This window comes from Rhinichthys klamathensis, unplaced genomic scaffold (assembly GCF_029890125.1).
Source record: "Rhinichthys klamathensis goyatoka isolate OS25496 unplaced genomic scaffold, OSU_Roscu_1.1 h1tg000181l_1, whole genome shotgun sequence".
NCBI lineage: Eukaryota > Metazoa > Chordata > Actinopteri > Cypriniformes > Leuciscidae > Rhinichthys > Rhinichthys klamathensis.
Window position 1 is genome coordinate 3,955,822 of NW_026606709.1, and position 27,782 is coordinate 3,983,603.

At 37.6% G+C, this 27,782-nt stretch overlaps 1 protein-coding gene across 2 annotated transcripts; it reads left to right on the plus strand.

The window, feature by feature from the left end:
• Positions 1-3,032: 3,032 nt before the first annotated feature.
• Positions 3,033-27,778, plus strand: fam107b (family with sequence similarity 107 member B). Of its 2 annotated transcripts, none has more exons than XM_056261326.1 (4): positions 3,033-3,192; positions 19,766-19,943; positions 26,501-26,657; positions 26,742-27,778. In XM_056261326.1, exons 2-4 carry the CDS (start codon positions 19,816-19,818, stop codon positions 26,859-26,861), a joined length of 405 nt encoding a protein of 134 aa, XP_056117301.1. In that variant the 5' UTR covers positions 3,033-3,192; positions 19,766-19,815; the 3' UTR covers positions 26,862-27,778. The 2 variants fall into 2 exon arrangements, with proteins under 2 accessions (XP_056117301.1, XP_056117300.1); XM_056261325.1 differs by lacking the exon at positions 3,033-3,192 and adding an exon at positions 18,532-18,687.
• The last annotated feature ends 4 nt before the right edge of the window (positions 27,779-27,782 follow it).

Sequence of the window (27,782 nt, forward strand, 5' to 3'; positions counted from 1 at the left end):
AATTAAAGTGAATACACTTTTGATGGACAAAATTTCACACAAAAAGTGCCCAAAATGCACAGAATAAGCATGTCTAGTGAGTTTTAACAAGAACTTGAGTTGGCAAAAAAAGAAGAAAATGAAGACTAAAAAATAGTTAGGCCTATAGAAGATTAGGCTACCCGTTTAAACTTGTTTTTAATTATTCAGTTTGGGTGAATATATATTATATAAATATATATTATATTTAAAATAAATATAATGGTGTATTATATTTATTATATATATATATATATATATATATATATATATATATATATATATATATATATATTAATGGTGTATTATATAAAACTAGTGTTAACTAGCCAGAAAATATTATATATAATTTAAACTTTCTTTTAGTTTATGTAACACAGACAGCTAACCCAAATTAAACCCAAGTGTGCGGTTTTGTGTGTGCGTGTGTGTTTTGTAGTCTTGTAAACATATCGAAAGTATGACTGAAAAGAATATTGGAGCTGTTTTCTGGGTTGTTTTGTTGTTTAACATTTATATGTGAATGTTGTACACCTCCCCATAACAAACTTTCAAGACTATCAATTTTATAAATTACCAACTTCTAAAACTTCTTTATAAAGAATTGCTCGCTTATATATGTAGCTTTGGAGCCGAGCTGCTGTGACTGTACAAAAGCTTCCAGCGAGAATACTCTCGCGCGTCTGCGGCGATGTAGTTACGCTGACGCGCTGCTCAAGTGCCGCTCACGCATGCGGTGTGAAACGGCCGTGAAGGGTTGCAAGCACTCCGGTTCGCGTCGTATTCACGATACAGCACACCCTCTCGTACCGTATGCTTACATGTACGATGCAGTCTAGACCGGACGCGAGCGGAGCGACGCGACCCGTGAAATCCCCAACAGCACACGGATTCCCCATCCTATTGTGACGTGACCTAGTCTCAGCTCTTTGCAACAGTCGCTTCAAGCACTGTGTTGCGTCGCGCTGCGCCGCGCCGCTCGCGTCTTGTCTGTGTAGGTGACACTGTGGAGTTCTAATCAATTTTACACAAAATATACTTTAAAACAAACACCAGAGACTGCTTAGACAAATGTCTCACGTGATGAGAACGCTACCTAACAAACACAAAATCATTCATGTTTAAGAAACCTTCTGCAGTCCCTAATGGACCAAAATGCTCTGTTCGACTTTTCTGAGATCATCTACTCTTCCCTGTGGATGACCTGTGACCTACTTTCTGTAAGACCTGAATTTTTTAGTTTGAATTTTTGAGATTGAATTTTAGAAAAATTCGAATTTCTTCATCTTGAAAACTTGAATCTGTATTTTTTTAAACTGAATATTTGCAGTATTTGAATTCAGACAAAAAAACTAGCTGTTTGAAAATACATGTCTATAAAATTCAGCCATAAAAACCTTTCAATTTGTTAAATTTCAAATGTTCAATATTCGTTAAAAAAAATCAAATTCAGAACTATTTAAACTACCACCTAAAATTAAATTTTGTTAGATTACACTTGCAAATAATTCAAATTTACACAATTCAAATTCAAATCATTTTGTCATATTATTAGCTCCATAGACTTGGTCTCTATCAGAGATTTGAAAGCATGTCTGCAAAATAGTGCTCAGAACAAGAGAGAGATTATTCCTACCATTTTAACCATAATTACAGCTAAAATACTAATGGGCTAAATGAATATCCATTGGATATCCATTAAACAGACTTTAGTAGGCTAATTAGTAGAAATTATATTAAGTAGCCATAAGCCATGTAAACCTAGTTTGACAAAATATAGTTTGGTAAAGAGAGAGAGAGAGAGAGAGAGAGAGAGAGAGAGAGAGAGAGAGAGAGAGAGAGAGAGAGAGAGAGAGAGAGAGAGAGAGAGAGAGAGAGAGAGAGAGAGAGAGAGAGAGAGAGAGAGAGAGAGAGAGAGAGGTACATTAGTAGGCTAATTTCACTTGACTCTTTGCTCCTCACCTCACCCCATCCCATATCTTTGATGTGTTTTGAACAGAAAATTCTACTTTTTTCTGAAACTTACTCTATGATGCAGCTGTCATGCCGCCCCAGTAACCGGAAGTCCGGTGTTTTACACACACACACACACACAGCACAGAAGAGCAGAAGCACACGTTCCACACGAGCACGTGCATCAGTGAGGGGGCTTCGAGGGCGGGGATGCACTCTACTGGAAAAAAAGGGGTGAAAAAAAAGCACAGATCCCGTCGATTAATGGGGTTTGTGGGGCTTTTGGGTTCCAGGCTTATTTAAGCCGATTATTTTAAATAGTCCACATGCAGAAACCAGTGAACAAAGTCAAATTATGACAGCTATTTAAATTCCTTATTTACTGTATAGATTAATTTAAACAACGAATGTTTTATATAATTGAATGTAGTGGGGAAATAAAGAAAGAAATTAAAAACACATACAAAAATGCTAATTCGGTCATCAACTACTCATTTGTGTATTTTTTTTTAAACAGGATGAATTTGTTTGAGATGGACCTTTTTAATTAATCGGTAGCTATAAATTTGTTCACAAACTTGACGATCCAGTTCCATAAAAACAGTACACTGGATATGATCCTTGAGTTAAATTTGAGTCTGTTCCTCACACAATGCCGTCGTATGACTTCAGAACACTTTGAATATAAAGCATCTATAGGCTATTATCTTTATGATGTTTTTGTAGTGAGATTGCCTCCTTTTAGAAAGCCCCATTGTCGGTGCATGGAAGAGGCCACCTAGGACATTTCTAAAAGTAATAGGACAAAATAAGAGTGAGTGGCAGAATTTTCATTTTTTGGGGTGAACTATACCTTTAATCTACATTCACGTTTGCTTTGTGTACGCTGGCTGTACCCATAGTCTCCGCCCACCGATACTGCGCCACGCCCAGACAGTTTTCGGGGTCTCCCCTGCTGATGAATAATCATGAGGAGAAATGGGCGGAGCATCGCATGTGACTAAGGCGTTGGGTCATATTGTACGCCCGCCCCCACTCCAAGTATTAATTTACATTTCTAAGGGTCCTGTCTACAACTGAACTGTTTCCAAGCGAGAAAAAACAGATTTAACAGACACACCTTCATAAAAGGAGAGGTGAACTGATGTCTTTCCTTCTGAGGTTGATCTGAAGTCACTTACCATAGAAAAGTATCGTTCAGGAATCAGGACTGATTTTGAGGTATGTGTGTGTGTGTGTGTGTGTGTTTGAATGTGTCTGTGTTTTCAGGACGCTTTGCATCGAAACGCGTTATTTGTCGCAGTGGAAATGAGACTCGCGTTATTGGAAACAATGTTTATGAAGAGAGCCATATGATATATTGATTATATAGTGAATGTATGAGACAATAGATCAGACAATGAGCAACAGAACAATAAAGCGCTCAAATCACGCGCTTCAGAACGCAACAGAACAATGGCAAACAAATGTTTGAAATAATGAAAGTAGGCGTATTTCTTGTTTATATACTTGTAAACTTGTATGTATATATATATATATATATATATATATATATATATATATATATATATATACACACACACATACACACAAGTGTATATATATATATATATATATATATATATATATATATATATATATATAAATATATACTGTATATACTGTATATATAACATTTCTTATTTCTATTGATTAAATTCTATTATTTTCACATTCAGATCAAAAGGCTACATTTCAGAAAGTAATAATGCATGCAGGTTGAGTAAAAAAAGTATATAGTAGTTCAGTCAGCAGCAATTCCAAGCACATGGGACGTGTCATGTCTTGTCATGTTTTCCTCACTGACAACAGTCTCTCATTTAGTGTCAACGGTTTCCGTTTGTTGTTGCATGCTTTTGTCTTATTCATTCATTCATTAGACCTTCCCATTTACAGTAAAACTATAGGGGAACTTAATAATATTTGTATATTTCTAAAAATAGTTGTTTTAGAGTTATTTTAATTACTTTTACAGTAAATATTATATGCCTAAGTGAACATAATCTGAGCACATGCTCCACATTGACTCTGATTAAGATCAGCTTGTTAGTAGATGTTGCAGTATGATCATATCGAAACTGGTTTTCTGTAGAGGGGATGTTGGGGGGGTAGGAAGGGGTTGGTTCCGAGCACATGTGTTTGCAATTTGGAGGCTGTTTTGTCAAACGCCTTACATCTGTTTTTTGATCTTTGAACCAGTCCCCCCACTAGTGCTAGTGAAGTCTTCCAGTTTCTATTTGCCTATCTCTTTATCTGTTTCTCTCTCTCTCTCTCATACACACACACACACACACACACACACACGCTATCTATCATTCGGCGTGTGTGGTTTCCGTTCTGTACAACCGTGAATGTGACAGAGAAAGTGAGATAGAGAGAAAGACAGAGTCATGACTTCAGACTTCCCGTACATGATGATGCTTGTCTCTTGTGGATGGGTAGGACAGTGGAGTTGAGTGATTAGAGGTTCTCTCGGTAGTCACACGATTTCCTCAGCCTTACAAAACAGCATTTTAGGTCATGGGTTGGTTACATTAAGAAGTGTTGGAGTAACAACCAGTCCAATCTGTTCTGGCTATCATTCTCCAGTAAGCTCTTACACATGGGGGTCAACCCAGGGTGCATTCTGCTTCCTTAATTTGACCCTTTCTCAATAGATTTCCTTTGAGATATAGAAAATTAAGCCGTGTATGTACTTTGACGTGGTTATTAAATGCACTTAAATATTAAAAAAGAATACTTTGGCTTTAGTTTCCTGGTATACTGGGAATTACCTTTTTTAGCTATCTGAACACACTGTGAGTCAGCAGCATGCTCGGGTCTAGACTGAATTTGTCTACACCGCATATTGAGTGCATGCTGGTGTGCATTTATATGCAGCATATTGATTAACCTAATGAACATGTTGCTTAGAGGAACTTCTTTCTGTTGTGGGGCAGTGGCATTTCTGTACACTTGAAACGCATTGAAATGGATCTTTGTTTTGGTCTGCGTGTTAACACGTGTGTGTGTCTCCGTGATGCTCAATGTGCTTTGTTCTGTTAAGGCAGAGCTGTTCTTTGACAGGTCTCTTTGTTTTCCCTTGTCTGCCCGTTTATAACGCATACCTTCTCATGTATCTCATATACATATTTGAAATGATGATAATACATCATTTTAATATGACTGCATATGTGTCTCAGCCGCACAAAGGATTCTGAGCTATATCTGCTCATTAAAGCATGATGCAATATTCATGTAGGGTTTGAAATCATAAAGCACAGAGTGCATGTTTATGTTCTTTGTTTCTCGTTTCCATGGATTTCTGTGGTGACGTTGACACCCAGGGGCTGGATTTTGAGTTGTTATGCTAAACAGCTTGCGTTATGTTTTGAAGAATGGGTCGACTTTGGGATTTGTTGTTTGGTTGATGGTTTAAGATGGGAAGTTGTAGAACATATAGTTTTGCATTCATTATTTTGTCAAATAGAAGTGCATACTGTGTGTTTTTGTTGGGGCACGAACAAAGAGTTTTGCCCCAAACCCATTATTAATGTCTCAAGCGTCTTTGGCTTAATGTTAGGTGAGAGGCAGAAGAGGATGGAGAAATGAGATAATATGCAGTTACATGTGTGATTCAGGATTTTGTTTAATATATAAGGGTTTGTTTTTAATGAACACATGCGTTGAGCGATATCTTGTGCATTTTTAGTAGGGGAAATTATCAGTGGGAGAATAAATCTGGGTTAGGATGGGATTTATTTAGCACAGAATCACAGTTGCATCATCAAATTAAAATGGTTTTGATTTCAGATTTGAATTACGATGTAGGAAATTGCATGCTGTTTTCTATTTGTCTTGTTGTTGTGGTTGTAATTTGTGTCATTCACGCCATCATAAAGGTCTGTGTGTAAGCTGTAGCCTTTGCATATAGTTTGCACACGAGTTTAGGTGTATGTTTGTGTGAATTATAGATCTGTAGAGTAATCCAGACACGGACAGCTGTCTGTAAATCCTTTAGTCAAATCTGACCAATAGCTGCTTCGCATTCTGTTGCTGACATTGATCCCCCCCCCCCCCCTTTAAATCAAACAAAGAAACATGACAATCAGATACTACTTCTTCTCTCTCAACCGACGTGGTCCAAGAAAGCTCACAGGGTAGAGGGAAGGCTGGACTAATGGATATTGTGTCTGATTCATGACCACAAGATAAATCTAAATCAGGATGTCACAGACTCGAGTGAAACATTCTGTCCTGTGGAACATTTCATATTGTCTTAATAGAAGCCCAAAACGCTTGAGAAGTGATGTGCCATTGTAAATATAACTAGATATTCTTGGTTTTGTGAAGAAAGGATGATAGCCATAATTGCTAGGATATTCTATGTGGTTTCTAGTGTGTATCAGGTGGTTCCTAGGATGTTGTAGGTGGTTTTTAGGATATCTTAAGTGTTTGCGAGGGTGCTCTAGATAAACTGTTGGGTCGCACCCCAAAAGTGGGTTGCAAGACCGGTTTGTTTGGGTCGCAGAGTGTGTCAAACAACAAAAAAACGTAGTTCTAAATGTTTTTCTGAAGTGGGACTTGAAATATGTGCGTGAATGCTGTTGACTCTTCTGTCAGACAACAACATTGTCTTGATTCAGTAGGCCTATATGCAGTCATATGAGATGTTGTCAGGCTGTCAGTGTCAATATTCTAATTGTTACGAAATAAAAAGTCTCAGCTCCGAAAAACAAACTTTCCTGTTCTGTCAAACGTTATACTGTGCTTGCACTCAAATGCGGAGGGGAGTATGTCACTTCCCTATCCATAAAGAAAAAGCAAATGAAATTACAAGCATGCAACGTCTTAGTAACCTTGTCAATTGATAAGTCATGGAATTACCAAAACGTACCAATAAATTATGTAACTGGTATGTTGTGTGTTAGCTGGGAAGGATTTGCACGTAGAATGTTCATTTTATACATCAGGATCAGTGTCCATATGTTTAACAGTTCAGATATTGTGTATTTACCATGGTAACGGTAGATTCCATAACCTTAACCCAAAATACCACTTTATTTTCACTTTGTGTGATTTTCTATATTTTTAAAGACCGTGTGGTGGCTCATACCAACTCTAACTTTATTGTATTTTAGGGTTGTGCGATGTCTACCAATTTGGCATCAGACGATGTGTACAGTGAAACATCGCGATGGACGATGATATCGGGAGGAGGGGCGGGGCTAATTTTTCACTTAAGCAATAAGCCCCGCAAAGCCATGTTTTACAGTGGATTTAGAACAGCTAAGGGGCGTAGGCACAACGCGGAGATATTTTCCTCTACATCTCATCAGCAATTTTGATTTTGCCACGCTCTGCAGCAGCTGAGCACTAAGAGCGAATGTAACGTGACGTGACAGAACTGCCAGATTCACACTGTGCTTTCGCGATGTGGCTGGCGCTGAGCCAGAGACGGACTCAACGCTTGTCATATATCACAACTATCCAGTGTTTTTAACCACATAATGTTTATTTTAGGTTTCAGAGATTTAAATACATAATATATAGCAAAACAATACATTTATAGTTTGTAAAATACACAATGGCATCTATGGAAGCAGCAATAACAACCCATTCAAATATATTTGACGACGTTTTATTCATATACAGTGTAAGTAACTATAAAGTCAACTCTATTCTTCTCCCAGTTCACCGGCCATGTATTTCGGGAGAAACGGATGAATTCACGTGCTGTAATAAACCCAAAATCGCGATGCTGGCTTAACATCGTGATGTCTGTCAGCCATCACGATGGACGATGATATCGTCTATTGGCACAACCCTATTGTATTTACAAAAACTAGTTTGGGACTGCTATAGCCTTACCTTATAATACTGTTTATTCATCAGTGTTCGTGATATTCTTACAGTTTATGCTAAATAAAGTGGAACGGTACTTGTGTGTCAACCATTTTTGATAAATAAATTTGCTTGGTTGGTTCAAATTCCTAAAAATTTGTGTCGTGGCTTAATGACCATGGGAAAATGTGGGTCCCACGGCCAAACCAGTTGAGAAGCACTGCACTATATGGTTGCAAGGATGTTCTTGGTAGTTACTAGTCAGGTTACCGTTACTTACACCTGTTTTATCATCTTCAGTGGAAAAATCATTGATCTGACGTTTGTTCTTCAACAAGCTGCATGATTTGAGGTATATCATTTAATGTCCATGGCACAAATGTTGCAGAAGTTTAGGGTTACATGATTGTTCAAATCACTAACCCTAGCAGTGATACTTCTCTTGAATGAGCAATAGAGAACAAAAGCACTAACAAAACTTGCTGTCTGTTTTCAAACAGACACACACGAATGGTATATGCAGACACCTGTAGTTTTTCTTTCTTTCAGGTTAAATGCATCTGTCTGTGCTGATAGACAGTGCCAGGTCAGCAGACTCTTTGGTGGCTTATCCTCTTTATCATGAAGGCAGCAGTTGGCATTTTGTTGTCACGCCTCTAAAGGGGAGTGTTTGCAGTTTTTAGACTTTCCTATATAAGCACTGTGTGTTAAATTGGAGGTTTTCAGTGTAAACGCTGAAAAATGTTGTTCTGGATATGTGAAATTAATTATAGATTTGGTTTTTTCCCCCTGCCTTTCTGTCACTTTAAGTCATAGTAAAATAGAAATAGGACAGCAAATGATGGTAGGAAGGAATAAGGTCTATTAATGACAGAACATAGATTCGAAGTCATGTTGCCTACATGAGCACCACGGATCAACGTGTCAATCCAGTGTGCTCTGTGATTTTTTTTTTATTTTTATTTTTTTTATTTGAAATCATTAGTCAGTAATCCTAAATGTCACGTCCTTTTGCATGCATTCACACACACACGTCCCCAAACATACATTAGCACCTCTCACACGCCTCTTTAACGTAAGCTGTGACCCAGCAGGTGCTGCCCACAGCTGAGCAGAATCAATGGGCCCTCTGTTCCGCTCTCTTTGTTCTATAGCGCACAGTTGCTGGATCCCTCATATACATACTTACACACACCTGACCCGTTCTGGACAGTTGCTGCACCCCTGATCTAGTCCCCATATGGTCAGGGGTGTAGCAACTGTCCCGAATGGGTCAGGTGTGTGTAAGTATGTATGGGATCCAGTAACTGTGACCTGAGCATGGAGATGCTGGTTTAGGTTTAGCTTGCACTGTTTGGCTTGAAGGGATAGGTCACCCAAAAAATGTAAATTCTGTCATCACTTACTCACCTTTATGTTATTCATGAGATAGCAGAAGATATTTTGAAAATATTTTAAATATTCAAAATGTTTTTTTTTTGTGCTCCGTAGAAGAAAGTCATACAGAACGACACGAGGGTGAGTAAATGATGAAAGAGTTTTAAGTTTTAGATGATCTATTCCTTTAAGACCAGCTATTTAATATATATATATATATATATATATATATATATATATATATATATATATATGAGATAGAGAGAGAGAGATGGATATTTTGAGTTTTTGTCCAAATATACATGACAGTCCAAATATACATGACAGTCCAAATATACATGACAGAATTTGTAATAAATTGATCCATAACGGCTTCTCTAACCAGAAAAAAATGTAGGGCGGGACCTGATTTTGTCCGCCTGTAATTGTTCAGATCGTTGGATCATTATCATTTGCTATTGTTTTGCTCTTATGTGAGTGTCCCGCCCTCGTGCCAGTAAACGCGTCAACAGAAAAGGGAATAGATGTCACTGCAAGTGGGAGGGGAAGTTATTTTGATTAAAGATTAAGGGCATATGATAAAAAAAAATTTGATGTGCAAGGAAAATCTTTTATACTAAATACTGCAATATTCCATAAACAAGAATCGTCAATTTTGATTCCATGGTTACTTTAATTATCGATTATCACACGACAATGATCCAACAATCCAATCATTTTCCAGAATTCCCTCCATAAATATTTTCTCATTTATAAAAGCCATTTCACTTGGATATGACTCACATTAGGAAATAATTTACGTTTAATGCATAACGTTTCATAAAGAAAAAGAGTGGGAGATGAAGAGTTGGAGCTACTTTGGGAGCAAGTACACAATGCTGAGTCCACTTGTAGTCCACTTAACGTGTACATCCTTAACCAATCCTGACTAGGGCTGTCACTTTTAATTCGATATTCGAATATGCATTCGAACATGACGTGAAATATCCGTAATCGAACTATAAATAAACTAACCGGTTTTTAAAGTGCCATGTTTAGTGCATTTTTTACAGTCTATGATTAGACCGTGTTTTTTTTTTTTACTGTTTGCCATCTCATCCAGTACCTGGCACTCTAAACGTATTGTAGCGTAAGCTCATGACCAAATCAAGCGAATAATAGCCAATAGCCACCCTGTTTTGAAAATGGAAGATATAACGCACAGAACGGCCAGCCTGAGCGGACAATTTCTACCCCAACTCATCTAAAAAGTAGTGTCTGGAAATGGACAATCCGATTGATGAATCCGAACTCGGTGTTTACATGAACGATACATAAAGTAATGTGCGCGTTATATGTCACAAGATTTAAATCGGAATTGATTTTTTTGACATGCGCACACTGCGCGAATATGCCGCTGTTCGCGCATAACTATTCTCCTCTATTGGTTCTTTATTTGTTTTAAACAGCAGACTTAATATTGATCCGTCTCTGGTCATGATTTGGAGACGATGAGCATGATTTGCCGTGCTGCTTGTTGATCACGCAGTAAAACCCTGCGCCCAAAACCAGTCATCTGTGGATGAGAATCTGAAACAAGCACTGGTGGGACGTTGTCCTGCTTCACTTCACAGTGAAATGAGAATTTTTTTATAACGGAACACTCATTTATATGACACTTTATTCAACAGGAAGAACAGCTCGCTCCGTGCGTAATACGTCATTGCACATGCGCAGTCCTTTTAGTTTCGGTTTTCAATCCGATCAAGTGTTTACATGTTCTCTCGATCGGATTACAAAAGGAGTAAACCATCGGATCGATTAAGGTGTTTACATGAAGGTTTTTTAGTCCGATTGAGCCGTCAATCCGATTATAAGGGTCCATGTAAAGACGCGCAAATGTGCCAGGCACGTGTGCACGCTCCGAGCGCGTGTTCTCCACCTCGGAGAACATCGTCAATAAAATGAGAGCCGCACTTGATCCAGATCAAGTTGTTTCTAGCAAACAATATTAGGAAATGAATTAGGCTAGGCTATATAGGCCTTACTCCTGCTGCTGTTTAAGTTGTCACGTTATTGTTTGTGCCGTGCTGTTCCGCTTCAGCTTTTTCCCATGTAGCGCCTAATTTTGTGATTGGCTGCATACTGGCACTTCATATAGATTAAGTTGAAAACCTGCTGTTTAAAACATTAAGTCAAAAAAAAAAATTTCAGACAGGCCTGAGTCCTGTTTATGACTGTCAGACTGTTAATAAATGTGTGATCTCCGTTACGGTGTTTTTTTGTTGTTGTTTTTTTGGTGGGTGGACGGGGCTCGTAGATATTCGAATATATTCGAATACATTGCTTGATATTCGATATCCGTTCGAATTTGATTTTTCTCAAAAGTGACAGCCCTATAACCACGTTTTCTTGGTCTCCTAGTCAGACTTTGCAAGGATCTTATTGGTGCACTTTCAGATGGGCTAAATATGAATTATTACTTTCGACTGAAATTACACTTTAAAAAAATCTTTTATAAAGACATGCCATGTATAGATCTATTCATAGAGGGTTTTTTTTTTGTTAAGGTGATGGCAAATTCTCTTTTTGTGTATTAGAAAGCCTTTGCAGGTTCATCACATTCCAGTGGTATGACATAACATGGTGTTGCACTCGCCTAATAATCTCCATTCATGCAGTAGCTCCCCTCTCTAACAACATACACACAAAACTAACATAATCTACCGTTTATAATACCAACACTGTACACTTAACTCATCGCTTTCTCATTTTACCCTCACTCATGACTGTCATAAGACAGGTTTTATAGTAATTTGGTGTTTGGTCACAGCTGAAACAGAATCAAGTAAAGACTTGAAGCAAGAGCAGAAAAAGTTGGAGGTTAAGGACATGTGGGGTTGGTGGGTGAGAGGAACAGGAAGTCGTTTTTTCTTTTACCGTTGGTAAGCCCCACAGAATTGAGAAAAGGCACAAATGAGTGTGTTAAGCAGTAGGTGGTGTAAAGGATGTTAGAACACGGATGTCGAGAGAGTGTGATCTTTAGCATCAGATAAAGTTGTGACCTGCCCAGCTGATTGAGTAAGAGTAAAAATATGAAGTGTATGTTGTGCACAAGTGACAGATTTTCAGTTTTTTGTTGTACATAGCAAACATGATGGATTTGTAGCTATTGGTAATTTGGTACAATGCAGTAATAGACACAATACCAGCTCACATATTCAATAAATTTCCTTTTTTTCTTGTGCCTAAACCCAGGGATGGCAGTTGGTGAGGATGTGTTATTCTCAGTGCTGGCGTACTGTCAAACAACATCTACGAAGTCATTTTATATACCATAAAGTTAAAGTTTGATGGCTTTTTTTTAAATCTGATTTTAGGGTATTATTGTATCAGAGTTTAGGGGGCACTTACACTACACCATTTTTAACTAAAAGTGGAAAACTTTTTTATGCATTTTGGACGTTCTTTTTCACGCCAACGACTATTTATAAAAACGCTAAGTTTCAAAGTGCCAGTTTTTTTTCCATTATTGTCAAAACTTGAATTTGTGTAAACTGGGATGGCATGCGTATTATGTGTTCAGTCTATAGGTACGTAATGTTTCTTTTCAAAGTGAAAAATGCCAACTACTGGCATGCATAATAGTCTTTTTTTTTTGGTAGTTTTCAGAAGTGACTTAAACTGCAATTCATCGACTGGCTGCTAGAGACAGGCTCCAAAAGAGAGTCAATAACATATATCCCCCAACTATATATGTTAAAATGCCCAACTTTACAGCAGAAAAATATGTTTACAGCCTGGTACAAAAATTGGTTTAAAAAAAACAAAAAATGATTCAGTCATTTCTTCTCTTTTGTATCAGTCTCCGACGCACGTTCACCTCGACGCATGCGTGTGTGGTGATGGCGCAGGAGCTGACGTTCTGACATATGACCTACAAGCAGAGGAAGACGCACGTGAGGTCACGCGTGCGTCGTGGTGCTCTCGTGTGTGTCTGTGTGTGTGTGTGTGCGTGAAGTGAAGAAATGACTGAATAAAGTCGATATTTAGGGGTTTTTTTGCCGCACAAAAAGTATTCTCGTCGCTTCATAAAGTTAAGGTTGAACCACTGTAGTCACATGGACTATTTTAACAATGTTTTTTCCAACCTTTTTGGGCCTTTAAAGTGTTAATTAAATAGCTGTCAATTTTGGGTGAACTCCCTTTAAGCCTCTTAAAAGTCCTCGTTCATACTCCTAACAATTAAGGGTTAAGATGCTTTCTGAATGACTTTTTTCTTTACAAGAATATTTTCTTTAATTTTAAGAGGAAACTCCCACATTTCTACGAATTTTCTTAGATTTTTGGCACTAGGAGCAACTCTTTGCACTAAGATTTTTCATGAATACACTCCTGGAGACTCCCATTTGCAACTGCGTGCTTGGACACATAAACAAGTGCTTCCTTTTCCCAGTATGCAGCAGTGTCCTGACATTTCATCACATGACCTAATTTTCTTGTGGGCTACTTGAGGTCAGGCCTTGAAATGCCAGAGGTCCTGCCTTTACTCAGACCGGAAATTGGAATAATTCTAGACCTTTCATCCTGATCCAGCTATAGCCTCATAAAAGCTGTTTACAGCTGCAAAACATGATTTGCCATATTGTATGTCAACATTGTTTCATTAATCAAGTCTATTGAATTATTGACTTTGCAGCATGTAGTGTTATTTTTGACATCCACAGACACCAGAGAGCAGCACAAGGAATAGATATTGTATTTTTTTTTTAGTTCAAGCGTGAGAAATATGTCAGTCCAGATGCACTTATCTCTTTTGACCTGATTCCCGTGTTTATTAGTGTATAACAGAGCTCTTCTGCACTGTAGCAGACACACAACCCCCAACAGCAATGCCCAGGTGCGTCCACAGATGGCATGAGTGCAGGCGCTGTGTTGGTGTTTTGTCTCAGCATTTGCATATGGACTGTATCGGTTTTTATTGTTATTTTGTACAGTTCGACTGTAGTGAGTTGTAACAGGGTTGTGCTTTGTACAAGTGACTTGTTTTAATCATACAGACTATAGATGGCAGTTTAGGCTTCAACCTTATTGCTGTGGAGTCCAATTATTTTCTGTTTTTCATTTGAATGGCTAATGTATTGGGGGTGAGGCAAGCATGCTAGTAAGATGAAGTGTCTGACCTCTGACCCTTCAAGAGAAGCCCATAAATGTTGATTTCTCTGTGCTGTGGAAAACCCTTGGTTTATGAGATTTAACATTTTCCACTGGCCCAGCTTAATGAAATAGATGATATTCAGCTTAAAAATCAGTTTAGGATGAGTGTGACTGTTTTTTGCTGTTGTCTTCTCATTTTAAGAACCAAACTTTGCATTTGTGTGTGTGCATCGATTGGCTAATTGTTAATATTGAAGATCACTCTTTTTGAGTGATTTATAAATAATAAAGGTGACTTGACTATATAAATAATATTAAAAACCAGACCCCTGTTTCAATTTGTAAAAACAAGCAAAATTGTATGTATACTTAAACAAATGGAGTCACTTACTCTTATCTTGGGTATGTGGCCACTGATGCATATTTAGCCTGCACTATTCATTTAAAGGATTACATGTAATCAGTTTCAGATCTCTAGCTGGTTAGTGGCGGTCTGATTCATTCCTGTTATGAGAAGACAGGCGGTTCATGAGAAAATGAGGAGGAGAAATGAATCGTCTAGAGAACTGTTGATACGAATTGATACCTCTGTGGTCTGTAATGACTGGCGGGGTGGGATGTGGGGGATGGTCCGGAAAGGCCTTTATGCCAGAAATTGGGTTTAGTTGTGTTTAGAAAAGGGGTTTCTTGAGTGGTAAGTTAGAAATGAGTACATTATTAAGAATAGGTGAAAGTGACAGCACTACAGTACTAGTGAAAGGGATTTTGGGATCGGGGAGGGGCTAATATACCCTCCTGCCGTGTGTAAACGGTGCCCAATAAGGGTCAGATGGTGCAATAGACTGCCAGCTGCTCCCTTCCTCCCTGCATGTCTCTATCCGTAATGAGAGCGGAACAAAGAAGTGGCATCCTTTCCACCTCCTCCTCATCTCTCTCTGTGTGTGTCCCAGTACTTGAGTCTCACAAATAGCTTCATTTTCATCTCCAAAATGTGAGCAAAATGGCAAGGGATTTTTTTTATTTTAGAGTTTGTCTGTTTCCTGTTATTGCCGCCCCATGTCTTCGTTCAAGGTCTGTGTGTGTGGGCATAGGAGAGATGACTGGAAAAGGAAGCTAAGAGTGATTGATTAAGGTGCGGCTTCCCTCTGTTTTGTCCTATTATGATGTAGGCCATAAAATCAATCAAATTCTTTAAAAACAAAACAAATCCAAATACATATTGGGCCATATTGTTGAAAGTATTGCAGCAATCTGTATTGAAATTCCCTGTCATGCTGTTGGGGTCACATTTCAAGCCTGTGATTTTTGGATGTCATCTTTAGAAAGAAGTCATGCAACAGCATGAGTCTTAGCAAATCTGCACAAACAATGTTCCAAGTATATCCAATTAGAAATCATGATGTCACTGTAATGGTTAGTGCTCAAAGGGAGGTGTGGGTGTTTTCTTTTCTGCAGTTCCCCAGCTTTTTGTGTTGTGTGGGTTGATAAGGGCCATCCAAGTCATTATAAACTCTTTTTTTTTTCACAATTCCAGTGCAATCTCCTTTTGTGCCTTAATTGCTAGAATTCCAGGCAATGTAGTTTACAAAGTTACAATTTAAAAGAACTGTTGTCTGTCTGACCCTTTAACACAATATAAATGCCATTCGCTAGCTGGTTATGTGCATGTCTTCAAGAAGTATGGACAGCATCTTAGTACCAAATAAATAGTCTTGTTGTATTGGGGAGGAACTTGAAAGTTACAGCTCTGAAAGTTACAGTGTGTTTTGCAATGAACTGTTTTAAAAGATCTATGAAAAATAGTTTTGAAATGATATACCCGTCTCTTCCAATGTCACGCATATTGCCCAATTTTGAAGACCAATTAAGAATTGTACAAGTTAAGTTTAATCACTTGAATTAGGGTTATATTTTCAAATGATTTGATCTAAACGTCTATTTCTTGAATTTTAAGTCTTAACCCAAGTGGACCATGAACAAAAGCACTGCAGCTTTTAAACATTAATGCAAATCTGGCTGACGACATGCATGATCGCCCATATGTATTGTGATGTTAAATGAGCGCTGTCCCCTTCATGTGCAAGTCTGGGCTGGAACAAGGTACAAATCTGAGGACTGGCAAACAGATGCCTGCCTAACACCTCCAGTCCTCCTTAATGAGTCACAGTTTACAAGTATTCCTTTAGTACATGCACAAACATAGGTATGCATGCAAATAAATGCTCTGGTGTATCATTATCAATGCACAATCGACCTGAAAATATATTGAAATGCTCAGCCTTGGACCCACCCATGTGTTTAGTGTTGTGGTGGTCACCATAGAGGCGTCTGCGCTCTGTGCAGGGTTGAAGAGTGCAGCTCTGTAATTAAAAGCTAGATCTGGGCCTTTTATTAAATGCACTTGTCCTGCAGGGCTCCATGTGCAGAGACTTAAGCACATAAGCAGTACACAAACCTTGCAAAAAGTGTTGTTGATACTGTGACATGAAGTGGAATGTAGTACATATTTATAGAAATGGTCAGTTATTTACCCGTTAAAGCGAAAGATCACGCAAAAATGAAAAAGCTGTCATTATTTACTCACTCTCTCATCTTCCAAACCTGTATGACTTTTTCCCTGCAGAATACAAAAGTCAAAATATTTTGCATTTGGAATTACAGTAAATAAGGTTTTGGGGGGAAAAAAGCACTGTAAAAGTGCCATAAAAGTGTTCTATGACTTTTCGGGCCATATTAACGCAATATGATAGCTTTGTGAGAAAGAAACAGACAGTAAGTCTTTATTCACTGATAACCTTATCGATAACCAGTTTGTCAAGATCACCGATTGAAGTCAGGGAATTAAAAAAACTGAATCAGTCTGATTTGGGGACTAATCATTCGGGGGTGAGTTTCCCAAAGACTATTTTCGCAACTTCCATCGTTACCAACTCAATTCAGCGGAACTTGTGAACATAGTTGGCTAATCATGCTTTTGGGAAACGCACCCCAGAGCGGTTTTGTCAGCTGAATCAATTTATTCATTCAAAATATTCACATCAAAAGAATAATTCTCATTTTCAGGTGAACTATGCTTTTAACTTGATAAGATCATTGTACCATGTTGACTTGAGAAATGTTAAGAGTTTGTGAAACCCTCAGCACAAACTTTCAACACATTCTGATGTCAACACAGGATCTACTCTGATGTCAAAAGGAACTTTAAGTGCAGATACACACATTATACAGCTGCCTTTGACGCACAACATTAGGGTAATAACACCAGCATCCACTTCTTCCTGAATGCATAATGAAATGACTGGTTGTAAATAACACTGAGGTGATATAAACATATCAGAACGGGAAATGCTAAAGTTATTGCAATAAAATACAAAAGCACGTATGTTGAAACTCAATTAAGTGTATTTAAACAGTGACAACTCTGGATAAAGGCTGTAAGCAAACATGGCCTATGGAGAGTGTTGATTTTGTCCTTGAAGGAGTGCCACACATTTCAAGCAGTGACATAATTCACCCTCGGGTTTGAAGCATTCGCACTGTGTTTGGAATGTCCTCATATTGTTCCTTAAAATTAAATTATGTCAGGACAGTGAAAACTCAAGCCTCGTGCGTCATTTGGCTCATGTCTGGTTGTTGACGTGAACGACCTCTAGTGGTCAGCAAACGAACTGCATCTCAAATTGCTCTACACTACGTAGGCTACTTGGACATCTTTGATTCTGTAATAAACTACAGTGTTGGTATTTTATTTCCTTCATGATTTGATATAAATGCAGTATGCCATCTTGTCCACCAAAAAACCTGCATTCTTTACTCTAAATCAATTACATATTTTTAAGGTTATAAGAAGATTGTAAAAGAGTAATTATTAATAAATACATTAATGTGTTAAAAAAAATAACACCCCTGATTTATGTGCACTTTGAAATAATGAATACATTTCTATAGCCCCATCTCGTTCAATATTTTCCTTCTTTTAATAGCTCAAAGTTTATTCTATATATGGAAGCGCACCTGTGTGAATTCTTTAGTTGGGAGTGTTCATCATTTTATTGGTGTGTATTTGAGGCCACACTCTTTGATGTTTCTATCTCGGGTGATGAAAGATTAACCGGGATGTTTGAGGGAGCTGCTCTGGCAGGGGTGGGTGGGCTGTTAGGTAATAAAGCATCAGGCGGAGTCAGAAGAGCTGTTTATAGTGCGCAGCGCTCCGTCGGAGATACAGAGCTGCAGTTTCATCTAGCTGTGGGAAGTAGTTCCTAATATCCTGAGATTTTGAATAACCCTCAAACGCAGAGATGACAACCATGTTCAGATACCCAGTGTTTCCAGTCCTTCCAGGTGAGATTTGGAGGGGTAAAATGTATGCGAGTAGCTGGCAGATAACATGGACATGCACTTTTTGGAAATACAGTGCAATTTTAGGTTTAATGTATAAGTGAAAGTGTACATTTTTAGATGCTGTGTCCTTAAATGTTTTATTCACCTTTTCACTGTATTTTAAATAGTCCTGCAAAAATATATGTTGTATCTTAATTGAGGTTAAAAAAGTATAATTTGATATTATTTATAATTTTTTATTATTGTTAATTATTAGAATAGTTAAATGGAGAAAAAATAAATACTAAATACTGAGTTGACCTACATGTACTTAATGTTTTTCACATAGTTATATGTGTGTCACGTGGATACTATAACGTAAAGTATTTCAAGTGGTGTTTATCATGTTTATTCAGATATAGCTGATCAAATTGCTGGTTGTTTCAGCATTTTAATTGCCTGTGTGAGGAATGGTACATGCTTGTTTGTTAGTGTAAAACTAATGCCTACTATCCATCCAGCTGTAAACAAATAACCATGTGAGAGAAGTCACATGGGCTCATCATTCATCTTCTATTTAATGATATCAGATAAACCAATGAGAGAGATTTTTATTGCCTGATATCGGTATCGATAGTCTCAGTGAAACCAAAAGTATGGATTTCCCCCTATATATCCTACAATTATTAATATTATTATATATTTTTAAATATGTATTTTGATCCAATGGGCCATTCGGGCATTGGGCTAACTTAATTCTTTATTGTTTTATGTCAAAATATTGTTTTATATTAAACGTATTAAAAGACATATTAAAATGCAGATACTCTAGGAAATGTGGTTTATGCTTTTCAAACACCTGATTTGTCAAATAATGTTTACGTGGCAAAATTGTCTAATTGTGTCATATATGCATATTGCTATCTCTGTAAACACTTAAGCATCGATCAATGTGCTGTTTTTGTCATGACTGTGGTCTGTGTGCATACTAATTACATCTGTATTAGGTAATAATAAGCACTTTCAAAGTTTTTATTTATTTAATTGCAGCACCTTTTGTTTATGTTGTAACATGTTAAAATGTATGTCTTTTTCTCAGGTCTGGACCAGGCAGACATACCAGAGGGACTGTCCCGTGTGCGGAGCATTATGGCAGAGCCGGACTATATGGACAGTGATGGCGATGACCTCATTAAGCCCAAGAAACTCCTCAACCCGGTGAAGTCCTCCAGAAACCACCAGGACCTACACAGAGAGCTCCTTATGAACCAGAAAAGGTGATGCACATACAGCCTACGTTAGATCAGTCCTCCTACATCTGTACTTTTTTCTCTGTGTCTTTCCTCTCAGAATTCACTGTTTGTTTTAGTTCATATTTTCTCCTCTCACATGTTCATCATTTTCATCATCACTGCAGTTTTGGCAAATTATCTGATCGTGATGTGTGGGCACGTGCCAATTATAAACTCTTTTATTTATGACGTTAAACCTGAAATAAGTCCTAATTGCCATCCTTTTTCATTTAACTGGGTGTTATGAAAAAATATTCTATAACACATAAAAAATATCTCACCACATTTGGTCTTGATCAATCAGAATCAAACATTCTCTGATAAATGTCTATATGACTTGTCTCCGTCATATAAAGATCAATTTGAGCCATTCCACTGTTGCACCGTTCTTAAAAAGTTAGTCTTTCTGAAAGCTGATGCTACTCAGAGGACTTTCAGGATAAGATGAATGATTTCCCCCTGGCAGATCCCTCTGTGCTTGTGTGCTGTATCTAGGCAGACAGGAACCGGGAAAAAATGCTCTGGAAACAATAAGTTTGAGTCACTCGTTCTAGTCCTCTCTGCCTCGTTCTTTTTTCTCTCCGTCTCTCATTTTCATTGGTGATGAATTGTGACAGCAAGTGTATACACATGCTCCCTGTTACGTAAAACGTTTTTTTCTTTTGCATTTGGAAGTTATTAGGAAGATCCCTTGAGGGTAGAAGTTGTTCTTGCAGCTTTGATGCGAACAAAAACTGATATGTCACGGCACAAGTCATCTATGTTGCAAGAAATGTATAACACACACGAAGTCTCGGTTACCAACATGATTACATAAACTCCTGTCCACTGATTCTCACCTCCCACATTAGTTGAGCATGTAGAAATCTGTTTGTGCGGGAATAGAGAATCCGAATCCTCCGCTGGGGATCTATTCCAGTGATTCCCAATCAGGGGTAAATGTATACTTAAGCAGGTTCCAGGCATTGTACTTGTAAATATTTGATTTTGCTTTGTTATTATACCTGTAGGTCTTTTTTTATGTAGGTCTACTGATTTGTAAAATAGTGTTGCATGCATAATTTATTGTATTCAATTTATACAATTTATAAATATATTTTCTTGGGTGAGAAAAATCTCCATGATTTCCCCCAGAATAGTACAAATTTATGAAAGACACACAAGCGCAGGTTTTGTATTAAAGAGAGAGAAAGTGTATAGAATGTATAGATGCGTTAAATTATATATATATTGTTTGTTATATAAATAAAATATTAAATTGTTACTCCGAGTAGGGAAGGAAGGCAGTGCCTCCTTGAAAAACTAGATGACAAAATAATCCATATTACAAAAATGTGACATTAAACATTGTAAAAATCACTAGTTTTTCTAAAGTAACATTTTCCAAAAGTTTGTGGTGGGTTTGGTGTAGGTAGAGATATAACTAGGTAACTAGAGATATGAACATTTTGGCCGATAACCGATAATTCTTTATATTTGAAAGCTATATTCGAAAGCCGATACCGATATGGTGGCCGATATATCGTGCATCCCTAGGTGTAACGTTTCGGTACGGTACGGATGTATATACAGTAGGGGTGTAACGGTTCACAAAATTCACGGTTCGGTTCGATACTATACACTTGTGTCACGGTTCAGTTCGGTACGATTCGGTACGTTTCCGATACAGCGAAAAGAAAGAAATGCCAGAGAAATTTCCTTGATTTAATTTTTTTAATTATATTTTTATTAAAACTAACATCATAAAGTATGATATTTTTTAACTTTGAGCAATGATGGAGCTATACTTGACTTTTCTTAGGAGCTTATAAAACAAAACAGCTCCTTGGACAAAATTAAATGTAATATTGTAGTAGTTATAAACAAAGGTTTATTTTAGTTCAGATTAACATTTGAGGGCAGCAATTGTATTCATAATGTCAAAATAAAACCGACATGATGTTACTTGAAAGCATTATAGCCTACTATTCCTGCCAAACTTCCATGGTTACAGTTAGTAGTGTTACTACAATAAATCCATGGTGAATGTTGCTGATCTGTGGACACTGGATAGTTCATTCATGGCACAATGTCTCTTCCTGGTTTCCACGTCAGCGCTGTTTGATCCGTTAATAACGGAGAAATGTGAATGTTTCTCACTAGATATCGCAGCGATGTTATTACTTCAGTGGCGAATTCAAATGCTTTCTTTACTGGATTTCGCTGTGTAGTAACAGTGCTGATGATTAAGATCGGCTCGCACTGCATTGGTCCAAACTGATAAACGGTCCGTCAACCACACAATAACGAGTGGTTTCGTTCCGCTTACATTACATTTGCCATTTGATGTTGGGCAATGTTGTGGTCACGCCAGCGTCTTTTACATTATGAGCGCTTGCCACGCGTGACGCGCCTACATTTGAAATAACGAAATTTTGGTCGGCAGGAAAAATGGTCCAACGAACCGTTCGGTTCAAAAATGCGTACCGAAAACCGAACCGAAAGCCTCGTAGTACCGAACGGTTCAATACGAATACGCGTATCGTTACACCCCTAATATACAGTATCTCCAGTGTAATCAAACTTTTTTCTGCCCAGAGACTGCAGATGAAGTTTAGCTCTTTAGCTATACTTTTGGGCCAGTCATGGACTGTCCATTGTCCCTGTTAAATAAACTAAGCACTTTAGTGGCACTTTAGGAGTTTATTTAGTAGCGATGAAGGGGTTTTACGAATGGGGTTGTGGAGATACATGAGATCTAATCACTGGAGATCATGAAGAAAGGTAATTTCTAATTTCAATTTTTTTCCTTAAGATGTTACGGAGTCTTACTTCATAGAGAGTGGAGAATTGAGGGTGTGTACTTGTTTTGGTTTAGGAAAAGGGAACATTTCCATAATCTAAATGGGATTAGTTCCAGATGTGGTGCTCAGGGGGATGCTGAAAGATGGAGAGTTACATAAGAAGGATTACAGCATCCCCTAGACTTCCCTCCTACCCTTTCTATGTTCTCTTTCTCTGACACCCACCTTCTGTCTGCCTCCTACCCTGCTGTACACTAATACTCAAAGTGTTTCTGTACACTCAGAATTGTGAAATCAATTCTACAGCCAGGGCAGAAGGTGAAGAACGCGGAGTGATGGAGAGATGGAGGTCAGGCTATATATAGTCTGTTGCATCATATATTAGATAATGTATCGGGTTGTGCGGCAGGGTGGTCTTTTATGTATCGAGGCCGGCCTCTGCTTTGTTTCTTTTTTGTCTCTATTCATCCGTTCGATCCGTTCACTAACTCATTCGCTTTTTTTCTGTTATATTGCCCAGCTGTCTGTGATGAGTAACCACAAATAAGGACAAAGTGTCTGTTTCTAGCAGTTTCCAAGGGACCAGTGTGTTCCAGCAAACGGCAGTGTTTTATAATCGGTGACGACACACACTGGCATTCCTGAAGATGTTTGTACCTTATCCATTCACAGAACAAAATTATTTTTAATCTTTTCATCCCAGGCACAGCTACAGTAAAACCATCAGTCTTAAAGGGATGGTTCACCTAAAAAGTAAACTTTGGCAATCTGTATGTCATTCAAACCTGTATGACTGACTTTCTTCCAAATTATATTCAAAACAACATTGGACCCCATTGATTTTCAATGTATGGACACTCAAAACAACACTGATGGGAATGACGTAAGGGTGAGCAAATGATAATATTTTTTTGGGGGGGAGGGGGGTTAACTATCCTTTTACATACAGTGTCTGGCAAGCCGATTTATTATCCTAAAATCAATTGTGCAAAAGAAATATAGCTTGTTTACAGGGACCCAACTATTTCTGAACGACAATGAGAATACAAACATAAAACCACACCCATGGACAAGTACACATCCTTATCTTAATACTGGCTCAAGTAAAGACAATGGCTTTCAAAAAGTCCACTAGTCAGACTAATGTACCAACCAGCAAAGCTGAAGAGGCCAATGAAGAGTTGACTTTGAAAAGGCTGCATGTTGTTTAAGCCTGAATGTGGGAATGTGTCTATTTATTCTTTCCTTACTGAAATAGTTTAGACCAGCTGTCTCAAACTCAGCTTCTGAGGGCCACTGTCCTGCAGAGTTGTTTCCAGTAATCCTGAAGACCTTGATTAGCTGGATCAGGTGTGTTTAATTAGTGTTTGAGCTGAACTTTGCTAGGCTGTGTCCCACCAGGAGCTGAGTCCACTGGTTTGGACTCCGAGTTGAGAATATCAAAATAACTCGCGCTGTTTCCAGTGAGCAAAAATGTCTAAATATCAAAAGACAAATTGTATTGTACTTCTTTTCTTGTGACGGAAACGCACCGTTTTATTAGTTTCCGCTTGGCAACATCGATTGCTAATGGATTTAATCATCAATAAGGTCTGTGCCCTGAATCATAAACCAATGCATTGTTTATTCTTATCAAGTTTGTGGCATGTAGCTGATCTGTTATTGCACTCATAAAGTTGCGTCTGCACAACAGACACATTCCACCCATGTGATTAATGTCTGATGTGCTGCTATTGTTCTTATCTCTCAGAGAAGAATGAATAGTTGGAGGGAGAAAGTCAAATAGTGTTCAGAAACTAAATCAGTGACATGACACAGAAGAATGTCAGAGAACGGGCAGATGTGGTTTCTACTCTCACCTGGCAGAGATTCTCGTAATTCCATGTTTTTTTTATTTTATTTGGGAGCCATATAGTTATTTAACCGCTATCCAAATAGCCAAAACATTTCATCTCCTATTTTCTCAGCTCTGATATTCCCATTAGCTCCTCTAGTTTTTTCTTCATACTAGTCTAGACAAGTCTACAAGTTTTGGAAGGATTTACAAAGCAGTCAGCAAGTCTCTGGTGTGCCAGGCAGAGAGCTGGATCATGTTATAATACAGCAGAAGAAGTTGTTCTTTATAAATGTTATTATATAGTATATATTCATATTTTGAATTAGCTTTTTTATATTTTCAGTTTTCAGTTTAATTTTAGTTAAGTTGTAATAATTTTATGTGCTAAAAATAAAGCTGAAACATTTCTTTTTTTTTTTTTTACAAAAGCAATTTTAGTACTTCAATTTAAACATTTCAGTTATTTGCTATGGTAACATTTCATACAACGTTTTTTATTAGTTTAAGTTTTAATATTTATATTTTAAATTATATCAGGTTTGTTTCAATTGAAATTATTATTTTTATTTTGACTGAAAATTAGTTTAATAGTTTGTTTTTTTTTGTTGAAAAAAATAAGCAATGTGAAATCAATTATGAATTGTTACATTAGCCGGGCATTTTGAATAAATATTATATTGTAGTTATTTATCATTAAATTGTTTTATTCTCAGTCATCTGCCTTTTTAGATATCACATTGGCATCGGTCAATCACTTCAGTTGACTCTTATTCCAAATATGCTAGATATATGCATGTTTATGCTTCAGTTTCTCTGAAGTTCATTACAAATGAGCTACCTGGAAGTGTTTCATAAACAACTGGTTTTAGGCTTGTTAATTTTGAGAAACATGAGATTGAGAATTACGCAACAAAGATGTCACAGCAAAGTACTGTAATTTAAATAGTTAATCTCCATATGCTCTAAATGTACAGCAGCTTCTGGACATTACGAACCAATTCCAATCCCTAAAACCCACCCAGGAATCCATCCATACTGGATTACAACTATTTGGGGCAATCAGGATTTTCAGTCACATTATGTAACCCTATGCATTATTACCCTAAAATGTGCTAGAGTCATTTTGCCCTTTCATTGAGTCAGATCTCTGAACAAAATCATGAAATGGATTATGTTATGGTTTTAAACCCAAACTTTTTGAAAAGAGGTGTGCTGTTACTTTTCTAAGCGATCAGATTTTTTTGATTGATCAATTGTGGATCATAAAAACATAATCAAAAGGACCTGAGCCATATCTTACATCATGTCTACACCAAACGTGACTGTTGCAAATCCATTTATTCTTCGTGTCAGAAGTACACCGTAAAAATGTTGCTGCAATTAGTTATAACAACTTAAAATTTGTTGAGATAACTTAAATATCCAACTAAACTTAATATTTTAAGTTAAGCACAAACACATAGTTTTTAACTTGAAACAACACATTATTTCTTATTCTAATGTTGAATTTTAAGTTGTGATAAATTATCACAGCAATAATTTTTTGTGTTGCGTGAACGCTTGGAGTTCGTCAGAAATTGAACATGGCATCAGTTTACTGTCAGGAATATGTTGTGTCGTGCCGCATCCAGTGTAGACAGCATCACTGATTATAATGGGTTCTATTTGCTTTTGCCGAGCTGCGTCGCGCCCCTCACATCCTTTGTAGACACGGTGTTAGACTTTAGGGTGGGTTTCCTAGCAATGGCCCAGAACACTGCATAGCAATACCCTGGTAAACATCCATATCACTCTTGCATCATGGTGGCGAGTTTTGCAGTGGTGTTAACCACACAATTTTTCAGAAAATGTTCAAATCTAATTACTTTTTGTCAAGTGTTTTCATCATCTCCTTGATTTTTTTATTTATTTTTTTATCACAGGGGCCTCGCGCCGCAGAATAAACCAGAACTCCAGAAAGTGATGGAGAAGAGGAAGAGAGACCAGGTGCTTAAGGCTCAGAAAGAGGAGCAGGAGGCACACCAGAAAAGGACGGACCTTGAGATCGAGCTCATGAAGAGACGAGAGACGCTCGAACAGGTATGTCCCCTCACATCCCAAGACATAGGCGTACAATGAGCAGATCCAGAAATGATTGACCAAAATGATCTTTTTCCTGTTTAGCTGGAACTGGATCAACATAAGAATGAAGAGGAGCAAGAAAACACCCCAGAGTTTGTCAAAATGAAAAGCAATCTGAGAAGAACCAAACAGGAAGTGGACGGGCAGGAGCGTGCCACCTAGAAACAGTTTCCATGGCACATTTGTTGACATGGCAGCTGGACTGAGGTTTATGGGGGTTTCCTGGTGTTCCTCCCCCATGTGTCCCTGTGAAACAAGTGACTAGACGAACTGTTCCTGTTGCCTGCTCGCAGACGCAACCAGTATTCACGCAGCCTCTTTTCCTGAACAACAATAACAAATAAAGAGGAATGGAGAATAAACAACAAACAAACAAACACACACACACACAAACACACACACACAAACACACACACACACACACACAAACTCTTGCACATGGGCGCAGCCTCTTTGCCACTGGTTGACCGGCTTCAAAGAACATGCATGGCGGAACAAACAAAGACCACATAATTACTTTGATGTTGGGTATTTTTTTTTTGGGAGGGGGGCACATATTTTACTGTTTTATTTTCAAAACCTAAAATGGGACACTGGATGGACTCTTTTAAGCCAAAACAATCCTCTTTTATTTATGTTCAGCATAAGCTTTTGTTCAAAAGGGCTTCTCAAGACATTTTCTTCATGGTTGATGATTAAAAAAGAAAGGAATATAAAGTTACAACAATGCAAATTGTGATGCATCATGCTTGCTTTTTATGAATTGTAATATTTGTGCGCTCCCTTTGCTAAATTTTATAAGCAATACTAGTTCTAGTTTTGTGAGTTTTCTTTGCAAATATTTTTGTTATATCTTTTTTAATGAATACATTACTAATAAGTTAATACACTTTAGTTCAATGTGATATTAAACGCAAGCGCATGTGTTTTTTTCCACTTGAATGCTAGTTGCAAGATAAGATGAGATGTTTATTAAAGAAGAAAGACACATGGTTTTGTGTAGATTTGAGCCAATAAATAACCACTCCTTGTGTTCCCTTAAAACCTTATTTTAATAAATATTATTTTATCATGTTGAATTCT